At 33.5% G+C, this 12,955-nt stretch overlaps 1 protein-coding gene across 1 annotated transcript in view; it reads right to left on the minus strand.

Moving 5' to 3' along the window:
* Positions 1 to 4,838, minus strand: part of LOC108687416 (ABC transporter G family member 21) — a 19,540-nt gene extending 14,702 nt beyond the window's left edge. The window contains exons 1-3 of the mRNA XM_018193168.1: positions 4,648 to 4,838; positions 2,287 to 2,447; positions 465 to 634 (exon numbers count right to left, since the gene is read on the minus strand). Of these exons, the coding sequence (XP_018048657.1) occupies positions 465 to 634; positions 2,287 to 2,447; positions 4,648 to 4,823 (507 nt within the window). The 5' untranslated portion in view covers positions 4,824 to 4,838. The remainder of the gene's footprint in view (positions 1 to 464; positions 635 to 2,286; positions 2,448 to 4,647) is intronic.
* Positions 4,839 to 12,955: the final 8,117 nt, after the last annotated feature.

The following is a 12,955-nucleotide window of genomic DNA, read 5'->3' on the forward strand; positions in this document are numbered from 1 at the left end:
AAAAAAATATATTATAAAATAAATGTAGTATGTCAAAATATTTCATGAACATGATATATAATACATAGTATAATATATCATTTGAATTTAAAAGTGATACGAAATCTCACTCTTGCGAGTTTCTTTTACAAAAATTTGACTTTTTAATTTATTTTAAATCAATACAAAATATATTCTGAAACTTATCTTTAACTCTCTACATAATTATAAATCATTAAATATATAAATCTAAAAGATGAAATGCAAGTTCATAATTAGACTAATTTAAGGTACAGTCTTATTAGTCTTAAGACTAATGTCAACTAATTAGAGGAGTCATATTAACAACTTGAGACATTATATAAAGATGGTCTTAAAATAAAAATCGATATAAATACTAATAACATGACTATGAATATGATATGATGAATATGAATGTTAGATTATAGTTTCTTGCTACTATATAATAATCTGTCTGAACTTACCTCAAGAGTTTGCCGTAAGGTGAGATCGGGGAAAAAAATATCCTGTTGTTGTACATAACAGATTCTTCTGCGCCACCGTTTGGTGAGTCTCTCGCGATTCAGCCAGATTTCACCGCCGTCCACGCCAACACGGCCGGACAAACAGTTCAGTAGTGTTGTTTTACCACAGCCTGCGTAACAAATATGCCAGACAAAAATTTAGCGCCTCCGTATGTTGTCATGTAAACTCGTTATATATTTCAGTGAATATATCTTTCACACACCATGTGTTAGGTGTCTCTTACGCGCGCGAAAATCCTTATGTAAAACCGTATAAATTATATTAATCGGTGGATAATAACCGCCAACGCTAATAACCTTTGCTATTTGAAAATCTACGATTTTGTACTTATCTGTCGTCACTAACAAGAAAGGATGATTTTGTCTAAATCGAGCAAAACTGGTTAAAAACTCCTAACTATAATATATCATTAAAATCTTAAAAGTTTTTAGTTCTTTAAATCTTTAAGTTGCTTAAAATGTGAAATTTTCATTTCTTCTATTTGTAAAATCAATAAATTCGCAGACGCGATCTTCAAATATTCAAACTCGCTTCGATGAATAGATTTTAATATAAAAATATTTTAAAATGCTCGAAGTGAGATAAATTATACAATTGTTAAAAACAAACGATATATTATTTGTTGCACGATCTTAAATGAAAAGTTAATGTAATTGCTATAATATTATAAATGTGCGCGTTTGTATTCAAAAAATTTTTCTTGTTAAAATGCCACTGAAACTCGTGAGTATCACGAGTTCGTCTTTAATCATGTCATAAAGATTCAATTTTGTCCTTCTGTATTAGGAACGCCAGAATTTAACGTCGAAATAATTAAGCTTGGTGATTCTGCTGGATTTTGTATGTGGCGCACGGTGCGTCGGAACGGACTTTCTCGTGCAGCGATAAATATTCCAGCCGAATGAAATTGCTGGGCTGGTGTATATTTCGCCGCCGCGCGCATAAAAGCGGTTAAAGATAGAAACGCAGACTTAATTCCGTGCGACGTCCGTGCAACACCGTGCGATTAAGATACGCAAGAAATAATGTGAAACGTGAAAGAGTATTCGAGAAGCCGCGCAATTACGTTGGATCATTGAAGGGATGGGACGAGACGAAAAAGTAGGATCATTACAGAAATGTAATGATACACAGAATAAACACGAAATTGTATGTTTTTTGTCATTAACGTTTCAACCGATGCGCGATGTATACGATGTAACTTTACGTGGCTATTTTTGAAAACGTTTTATACTTATCAGAATTTAATGAATTCTGATAAGTTCTCACTTGTTAATTGTTTTGCATGCATTATTTACGAAAAGAATGATTTTACTGATCTAAAAAAAATTTAAATTTACTAGATACAGATCTGAAAATAATTTGTTGAATTAATTATTACTATGTATTAGGATGTTCAAATTGTTTGCTAGATTATATAATGTCCAATCTTTTTGTTCGTCATGCTTGAATTTTCTGTCATAATTATTTTAGTGTATTTTCAGATCTGTATTTATCTACATTTTTAGATAATATATACTTCAGTAAAATTATTCTTTTTATATCTTCGGATATAAATGTATATATAACAATTTATTGTATTTGCCGAATAATCTAATATTTTAAAATATAATTTGAAATTAAATATTTTATTGTCCATCTGAAAAAATAATTCTTTGAACAATCGTCGTTATCAAAGTTCGGTATCACGCCGAATTCACGCGTATTACGAGAATTAAAGCGTGTGAGAAAGATTAACTAATATATAAGATAATGTGATACCTGAAGGGCCCATAACGGCCAATAATTCGCCTGGCTTGACAACCCCTGACACATCTCGAAGAAGCACTCGTTTCTCCTTGACTACCTGCAATCCCCGGAAGATTAGCTGCACCGGACGAGAATCCAGCGGGCACACCAACTGCAACGCTGAGCTTTCCACTCTGTAAACATTGAAATATCGCACTTTCAGAAAAGACGCGTCTCTTGATCTTTCCGTCCTATATTTTTCAACATAAAAATTCTTATATTCGCGTAAGAAAATATCTAATATTTTTAGAAAAAAGATTCTTTTTTGAAAATAACATACTTATTACTGAAAATAAAAAAGATATCATTTTAATGCAAAATTATAATTAATAATATAATTCAGAGATAAAAATTAAAATAAAAATCTTTAAAATATAATTTTCAAAGTGACCATTATAAAATTTCAAGTCACACGCAGACCCGTCTAGCACACCGATTTCATTTGAAACCTTTTCGCGTAGCTATGATAAACCATTAGCGTAGATTCTGCGAGCAAAATTATCAGCGTTAAACGTGCTAATTGCATTCTCTAGATCTAGATTGCCATAGATTGCCATATCAACGCGTAACGTTGATGTAAAGGAAAAAGGCGTTGATTACATCCAGACGCTTTTATCGGAGGAATACGATGTTGGAGAAATTAATTCGAATTTAATGGTTCGCGAGACATTCAAGAGTAGTGCCATAAAAATTCACTTTAACGCGAACCATCGGATAGGCGAATTTCAATGGTCCACGTGGTGGAATCTGTGGAGGGAGTCGTTAAAGTAAGGTGATGTAGATTCTAGTCAGGCGCACTCGGTGCGAACGAGAAGCAAGCTTTATAATAACAATGACGTCTCATGGGAGTTATTTCACGACGGCAATTAAGTCTGGCGTGCGTTACGCTGAGAAATGGCGTTTCGCAATGCCAGAGAGACTCGTGCAATGTTGCTGGAAAATCTTTCTCTTTTCACCTGCCGACTGACCTCTTTCATATCTTTCAAGAATGTACCTCAATTTATTTAAAAATTTTCTCGTATTCTTCACAATTTATTAACTATTATTTACATTTGAAATCTTTGATATTTCAATATTAGGGCGACATCTTATTTATCGCGCTTTCTCAAAATTTGTATTTCTCTTATACAATTATAAGAACCTATATTACTCTTAAAATTGGCAATTGAAATTGGAACACGATTATAAACAGAATATGAATATAAAAATAGAAACGTTTCACAAATAATTCAGAGTTAGTGTTATAAATCTTTTCATAAATATTTCCAATTTGAATAATACCGTTTTTCATCAGAATAACTATTACATAATAAGACAACTGTTATCCTATTATAAATGTTCCAATTATATGCTAAACGATAGAAAATTTATATGACAACTTCGGTGAAAAGTTAATATTCTTTCTATGTGTTATATGAAATATATGTTCGTATGTGTATGTATATTAAATATTGGCTTAAAATGTTTTTTTTTTCATTTGTGCCAAAACATAAAAAGACTATTTCCTTTTTAATTTATATAATAACTCAAAAACAAACAGATCAGATAATCAGAAAGGCACATTAAAAATTTTCAGATTATTATATATATATATATATACACATACTCTAATAAAAATTTGTATTTAAATTTTCTTTTATTATTGGTTATTCCATTACTTTACATCTGTTTTATATGCTTTAGAACTATAATCACACTCTCAAATCAGATTTCTAATACTGAAAAAAAAACTTACTTAACTACGTACTTAATTTTAGGTCAACTCTATACAATATAAAATTATAACTATATTAAAGATTAAATTAATAATTTTTAAAGATTAAATTAAAAATTAAATTAATAATTTTTATTCTACTCCTTTAAATAAAATAAGACCAACATTTTGTCCTGAGATAACATATACATATAAATTTAGGTTCATGTATTCTTACATTTAGAATAAGTCTATCTGATGTTATACATGATAGCATTATGGCAGCGAAGCTCTCGTGATGCAGTGCGCTAGGAAACACGTGCAACGTTCGAGAAAGTTCGAGCTCAGTTTCGAGAAAGTTCGAATTCAGTTTTTTCGTTGCCGAAAAATGTAAGATTACAATATACTGTAAACTTTTTTCCGCAAGAATAGAATAAAAGATTTCCTTTAGCTCGATGTTTAATGTTAAATGAAAAACATTGTCTAATCTAAATTTTTCTATTAAAAAAATTAATGAGATAGCATCAAAAAAATACTTCATTCTAGATTTTAGAATTTTTATCGCTTTGTTTATAGATCGAGAAGTAATAGCATTGAATATAGAATCATTTCTGTGGGTGATATTTTAAATATGTACTTACTGAACTGTGCTTGAATTTGCCGTTAAGGGATCTGAGTGTATCGTTTCCAATTGTATTTCGTCCCGATTATTTATATTTGTAGATATTGCATTTATTAAATGTGATCCTCGATTATCTCCATCTTCTATATTTTCTGAACGTGTACTTTCTTGGATTTCTTCCACATTGTCTTCCATATTAAATTTATCTATTATGCTTGTTAAGTAAATATTTTTTTAATTTTTTAATATTTTAATATTTAATTTTTGATACGTTAAATTTTTATCAATGTTTGTCACTGTATGTTTTTAAAGTGTATTGTTCTAATAGACACAGTTTTCTTTCATCTTTTACAATGTGACTGTGGCTTTTGTATGCTGGAAGAGCAATCACTAAATGAAAGAAATGCTTCGAGAAGTTTTAAGAAATAATACTACCAGTGCTGCCAAATTGAATTTTTTCTAAATTTGGAGGATTTTCGTCTCCATTGAGGGGGAGACAAAAAGTTTAGGGGAATTTTTAGGGGACTTTTTAAAATGAAACGATAAAGATATCTATGTAGCTAATAAGTGCTAATCTTAGCAGTTCTTATTCACATTCATTTTCGATGCTATGATTTTTTGTAGATTTCTGTAAAGTTTTACAAAAATTCTACAAAAATCTACAAAAAAAAATGCTAGAATTGGAATACCTTTGTTAATTTTGTAAAATTTTTTTCCATTAGGAATATGCATTTATTATGGTCTTTTTTTTTTAGATTTCATGCAACGCTGTTGGGGGAAAATTTAGAGGATTTGTTTCTAGCTGCTAAGGCTTTTGGGAAATTTTAAAATATGTTTTAGGAGACAAAAAACTTTCAAAATCACTGGGTAACGATCATGGAATTTTTTCTTTGCAGTGGAAACATGAAAAGTGAAAATTTTTCGTATGCATGTGTGTATATGTACATACATATGACTGTACATATACATGTTGAAGAATACATGTACCTGCAGTTTATTGAGAATTCGTAAATGGAAAAATTCTCCACAAAGCGCCATAAAAATTGTATTGAAACGCAATAGCACTTCAATATTTCGTATTACCTACAAAACATCGAATACTTTCGCGTTCGGAAATTGCATTATTCTGCATCTGTTCCTCATATCTAAAATATTATTATATCGTAGCCGCGATTTTTTATCGTTCATATTCCTAATATTCCGGAGTGATAACAAATTCGAGACGATATTGCCCTTTCGTACTCGATGTTCATTTTTAGTGTCAAAATACAATAGATCACGTGATAAAAATTGACGAGTATCAAGCATCAATTTCAATCACGTGATCTATTTTGACGCTAAAAATGAGCACCGAGCGTTAGCATGAAAAGGCACCTTAAGACACTTGTGTAAAGCACGCAGGTATCCATTCGGTCGTAAAGCTCTGGGGTGCGTTCTGAATTGCGCATGATGCGCATGATGCATCAGTTGTCATTGTTGTTTAGCGAATAATAGAAAAGGATGTAGATACCTAGATATCTACTAAAGCGTAATCCTTTTATCTAAGCTGGCAACTTCCCTATTGACCGCCATTTTCAACCTAGTGGCTGTAATCCAATAAGGGCTTAGTATTATTAGTATATGATATGGAGTGCGATTCACTTGATGCTATAAATGCTTCGAAGTTTTTAATTGACGAATCGGAAGAAAGAATTTTTGATCAATCAAAAAATACTTCGGAACATTTGTAGCATCAAGTGGACCGTAGCCGTGGTTATTAGGTGATAAATGGAGGACCTTCGCGCTACTTTGGTATATCTAGAGCTTTACTCGGTCGACGATACAAGCGTCATGCACGACAAATGTCTACCGTGAAAAACTCATCGCAATACGGGAATACGTCATCCGTGACGGCGCGGGGAAATCGGGAAGAAACTAAGCCAAGAACGCGTTCGAATCCGCGGTGCACGCGAAAAAAGCGAGGGTCGTTGAACAACGGGCTTCAGATAATAAATTCTCAGCGTGGCGATGTCACGTCATCCCGGGTTCGTTGAACCTGCCCGCTCATTGCATGTCGGTATCCAGAGGGAGAAAAGAGTAGGGAGAAGGGAGGGGGAAGGGGGTGAGATGAGAAAGAATGAGAGATAGAGGAAAAGAGACATTCATTGTTCATTCAAAATTCAGCATATCTTTTCAGGAAGCTAATTTCGGTCATATCTCCATATATGACACAGCTATATTAAAGAAAGATTTCATTGATCACTTACAAGATGTAAAATATGAAGAGTTTTGCATTTTTCAAATTAAAAAATAAAAAATTTATCAAAATAATTTTGTCTTAAGATCTTTACTTTAGAGGGACAGTTACCTTTTTACAATCACCTTTTATCATGTATTCAAGTATATCAAATCTTTAAGTATAGTAAAAAAATAATTTAAAAAATTATGAAAATGATAAATATATATTTATTAATATTAATATACATTTTGCCCTTATTTTTATCCTTCATATAGAAAAATTTTGTAATAATAATGGCTTCTAATGAGATCCGTCGCCTCTTCGCATTTTTCAGACATTTCAGCTTGTGACAGTTTATGACGACGTTTAACATTCTGTTGTAAAAAGACAGAAGGAAGCGATGAAAGCAAGAGCAAGCAGCAAAAAAAAGGATAAAAAATGAAGCAAAAAAAAGAATAAGCTTTCGAGAAGGGTGATACAAGGGAAAGAGAAACGATTTCGTCGGTTTGAATAATATTTATCGCATATCGCATTTCTATCGGGGTCATCGTCGAGTTATCGTCATAACAAACAATTCGATATAATAGATATAAATACGACACGTTCGTGACACTATAATAGAGAAAATATAATTATTCCCTGAGTTCTCACAAGAACGTCAAATAATATAATCTCGATGTAATGCCCATTTCTACCAATACAATTTAATTTTAATCTCGGTTCAATTAACTCTTCATCTTTTTCTAGTTTAAAGAATTAAAAGAAAAATTAAAAGAAGTTGAACTAAGATTAAAGTTAATCTATATTGGCAAAATGCGCATAAATCGGAGATGTACGATGATTTCGTAATACACATGCAACTCGTTGTCGTAACGGTCACATGTTACTTGCATCTGAATCTAAAGGGGGTTGCCACGAAGCGTGACCGTTCAATCACGCGTGAATGATTGCGCGAATTAATTTCACCACCTCGCCGCACCAGAGCCCTGGTTAATTCTAGATTTCGCGCCAAACACGCTGCGCCGCGGTGACGTCCTTTTAACCCCCGTGACGAGCGGGTCGCATTCATTTTCAGACATTTTTATATCTGCTCTTGCTCCACCCGGGTGTCAAGTCGGGGTCGCGCGGGGTTAAGTCTCGTTGAAGGAAGTTACGAACGCACGCCAAATTAATCCTACGCGGGTTCATCGACCTGACCATGGCGCGCCGGCTTTTTTCGCGCTATCGTGCGCCTTTTCCGCTTTCGCACGCGCGAAACGTGACGCACACCCGCCGCATTTATTACGAGAGCACTTGACACGACTGTCGTGTCTCCTGGACTGATGATTAACTTCAAATGTGCATTAGCTAGAGCTTACAAAAGCGTTTCCCTGTTTAGATTATACTAATTCGAAACGAATATATACCGAAATAATAAAAACATATACGAGAATATTTTGAATAAAATTTTGTTATCATACTGTAAGCGTATTGCGGTTATCGTATGTACATTGAAAAAAATAATGCTATATTAATAGCATTATTTAAAAAGGAAGAAGAGCATTATTTTAGTTGAAAATTCTGTTAATTCAATTCAGACATTATTAATTAAACAAACGGCGTGCTCTTGTTTTGATAAAATTTTATTTATTTCATTAACTCAACAAGTTTATTTTCAATTAAAATAATGCTGTTGATGCAACAATTATTTTTTCAGTGGGTAGCTTTTCGAATAAGCATATCTCATACGCATATTGTAATCTTCATCCTCTCAAAATAATTAAATAATTATAAAGCACTTTTAATGCTGTTAAACCTTTGTTTCTGATTTTCATATTTCCTATAACTCAAACGCTAGCGTGATTTTAAGTTTTATTATCCGAAATTTATAAAAAATATAACAAGCATTCTGAAACTATTTCCCGGTCGATGTGCCTTATCTCTATGTCACATTCTTTTTGTCATTTTCGTAGTTCATTGTTTCAATGTCAAGTCGAGGTCTCTCGGGTTAAGTCTCGCCAAAGAAAGTCGAATTCACCAAATTAACCCTGCCTGAGTTCATTGAACCAATGCGAACACATGCGTAATTAATAACTGGATTCCCGCATCTCTCGTGATCACTTCATGTGAATAAAACTATTCTCGCAAAATACTGAATACGTAATCGATAGAAATAATTTATGTACTTATCGTGACGTTAATTATTTCCGAAATTTGAGTAACGATGAACTCGGAGGATCTCGGTGTTGCAAGCTCTCTAACATTTTTATTAAAAATCTCGCTGTTAAAACTTCAATAATGTTAAAATGTCATTAATCTTTAACATAAATATCTATAGCTATATTTATCCTAATTATTTTCACTTAAAAGATAAGAGTATCAGCTGTAAACAGAATAAAACATTAACGGTAACATAAATCCTAGTAATATTTTATTTGATATCTTAGTATGCTGAGGTGACAATTTAAAATCAAAATATAGCTTTAAACAAGCTTAAAATTTTGATCAAGTTTCTATAATACATCTTCAATTCTTTTCTATCAGCTTTGCTACAAGATGTCTCATCACTTTTTTCATCTCTCATACATAATACAGCAAATATTCTTTTGAATATCTTCCTTCGGTTATATACGAATTTATTCTCAAGATAGCCACGCTTTGCCATGAATTTTACATCAAAATTAAACCTTGAGATTGATTTGATTTTAAATCATTTTATCATATCGAGTCCAGATTCGAAGAAACCAGCACGGAAAAAAAGTTCATCAACTCGATGGTGAACGACACAATGTGGTGTAAATCAGATCGGAGAAAGTCGTAACCTCAATTAATTAACCCTGGTGACACGGCAGTGACTCGTTCGCAGGGTTCGTTGAACCTCGGGCAAGTGGTCGAGCTCGTCGAAGGGCACTTGGGCTACTCACCTGATAAAGTCATTAGGATAAACTAGCGAACCGATTGACGTGCAAAAGTTCGAGATTAATCCATACTGTCTAGACTACCATGCCGTCGCAAATGGAGAAGATAGATAAGATCGCTTGACACACAACAGTTAGGACAATCGATTGATGATCGTTCCAACCAAGAGCTATTCTCAAAGGATAATTCGCAAAGAGGAATGTCTTGTTCCTGCGTAGCAGGAATATTACGTTATCGGCTGTGTCTCAAAGTTTGGGATGGGATCGCGACATTGATAACATTTTAAGGAGGGTGAATACATATATACCTATTCTTATGACGTGCGCACGAGTAGAGAATGACGCAAGCTTCAAGCTGGAAGAGCCGTCTTCTTCTTTTATATGAAAAGCGTTTGAAGACCGCGCATGACAAGCTATCTCTGCGGCTATCTCGGCCGGAAAGTGGGACGGCACGGTATGTCCAGCTCTTCTCACGAAGGTTTTATCACCTCGCTATCGCACATAGTCTGCAATAACCGCCGTAGTAGAAAGTATGGATACGTAGTGGCCATAGCTCGGCAGCTCTCACGATCAGATAACGTACGATTGTATGCAGATCCGCGTGTATATGGTCCATCATGCACTTTGCAATTTTTACATCTCATTTTATCTCTCTTCGCTATTTCTCGCGGAAATGCCGCTGACACGCGCGCGCGTGGAATGCGCATGCGGAAAAAACTTTTGCAACGTAACTTTTACCTCGCGCGACTGGACGCGCGACATCCCATAATCGAAGATATTGTGCAGATTGTTTTCTTAAACTTTCCTTTCGTTTATACAGTATTTAATGTATTTATATTACATCGTATTTTACGAAAAGTTTGCAGAAATATTCGCTATAATAGAAAATATCTATACATAATTTACTGATAATATTAAAATATTATATATATTTAATTTAATTCTTCATTTGCGATTATATTTTTCTCTCTACTTTTACTCTCTTCATCCAAGTTTTTTCTAAATTTTTAAAATGTGGAAAAATTTAGGATTATTTTACAACATCTCTATTATATTACAAAATAATTTTTTTAACAAGACATTTTAGGAAGGGGGATTCATTACTTTAAGGAAAAAGTGAAATTTAAATTGAGACAAAAAAGACTGCAAATGTTAATTTTCTTGCATTGTAGAATATAGCATTTAATTTTAGTTTGATTTCAATAACCTTTTTTTTTGTCGAAAAAAAATCGAACATGAGTTGCTGTTTCCAAATCGAGAAACTCGATACGTGTCATAGACCAGAATGTTTTTGGACCCGGTCGCTCGTAAATCCATTTTCGTAGTTACATACAAAAATATTCAATTTCCAGCTGTGACATGTAGTATTACTGGAGTTTGACAAAATTCAAAGAAAAGCAATCAATTTATTTCGAGTGTTTTAAACAATTACGTTTTCAGGTAAAAAGAGTGAATCTTATCTGATAAAATTTAGTAAATACATCATGCATGTTATGTATGTTTGTTTTGATCTTTCATTTCGTTTTTCATCGTTAAGCTTTATAGCATTTTCGATTCGATGTTTTATGGCTGCAACTGAATTTTATTTGAACGAAGTGAATAATTTTTCTTGTTTTCGACGCATTAATCAAGTTTGACTGAACGTCAAATCAAACGAGCTGTAGTATCTACCTAGTTGTATACGCTGTGAGTATCGAAGCAAGCTCGTTTAATCGCGCGAAACGAAACGAGTTTTCTGCAGTGTTCCTCTCGTTGTCCACGAGATTTTCTGTAAGACAGTTCGTTGACAGTGAAGGAATCCTGTATGATCAGGATAACTATGCAAATTATGAAGAACAGTTTCGCACAAAATTTTATATTGCAAAAATTCCTTTTTCCGATTGCAGCAATAAATGTTTGCGAAGAAGAAAAAAATTAATCAGTTACATTAGCTTAAGGACAATGAGTTTAAGAAATAATTTATACGTACACGCTAATTATAATCCATTGAATTTTTTGTCTTTTATATATAAACGATTATTAGAGTAAAGAGAGTATTTATTAAAAAGAAATAAAAGATATCCAATTTATTTATTTTAATCACAAGTCACACTCTTAATTAAATTAGTTAATTCATTGAGGTGCAAAATGTGGATTTAATTTTAAAATCAGGATTCTGTTAGAAGTCAAGATTTCAAAAATTTAGAGTGCCGAATTCATAATTGGAAAAGTTGAAGGTTCTCATACGAGTGGTCCTTCAGGTCTGAGTGCCAAAATGCGAAGGCAAAATCACGTATTCGCATCGTTATTCAGACTGGACGATGCTATGAGATAAAATGAATTTTTCTCGTACGAACGATGGCTGACGCGCGAATGTTGCTGCAATGACGCGCAACAGTGGACAACGGTGTAACGCGCACCGAGGCGCGACGTCGGTGCGTATCGCGGTTCGTGCCCGCGGCACGGCTACGTGCCGAGCATGAAGGAGAGTAAACGCAATAACTGTATCTCTGGTCCAGGGGGTCACTGTTCCACGGCTGCACACGCCCGGCTATACCTTGTCGTTCTTACACGGCTTCGCTACGACTGCATGCAGAGACGGCTCTAAAGTTGACAGTGCCCCGAGCGAAAAAGAATCTCGTATTCGCGTGCAATCCGTATGTGCAATTGCAACCAATCGTACATTTGTTTATGCGAAAATCTTGCGTTTTTCCGAACGCACGGATTCTTATGCGCGCGAAATTTTATTAGAACGTATCTATCTGATACGCAGGGTGATTTTAACATATTTCGTCATCTATCATGAGCAGGTAGAGTGAATCGAACTGAGTCGAAAAGTCATCTACCATTTTGCAGTTTACACAATAGTTAACGAGATATTAATTACTAAAAATTGCCAAATATTGGTTTTGAATAATTTTTTACTCAAATAAATTATCAACTTTAAGAAAAGCTGCAAGAGACATAAATCATTTATTTTCTTCTCATAAAGTTCTGAGAATTTTTTCAGAATTTTTTAATACTGTATTTTCTCATGTTAATAAAAATAAGAAAATGCATTCACTCTCATGATGGATGACGAAATATGTCAAAATCACTCTGTATATATAAAATGACACAAGCATCGAAGTATTTTTTTTCGATCGTAGATATATTCTATTCTATTCAGGTAGATATATTATGTTTTTATCTGTTACATCATCAAAACGGGGGGGGGGGGGGGGGGGGGGAAA

Source organism: Atta colombica, unplaced genomic scaffold (genome assembly GCF_001594045.1).
Source record: "Atta colombica isolate Treedump-2 unplaced genomic scaffold, Acol1.0 scaffold207, whole genome shotgun sequence".
Lineage (NCBI taxonomy): Eukaryota > Metazoa > Arthropoda > Insecta > Hymenoptera > Formicidae > Atta > Atta colombica.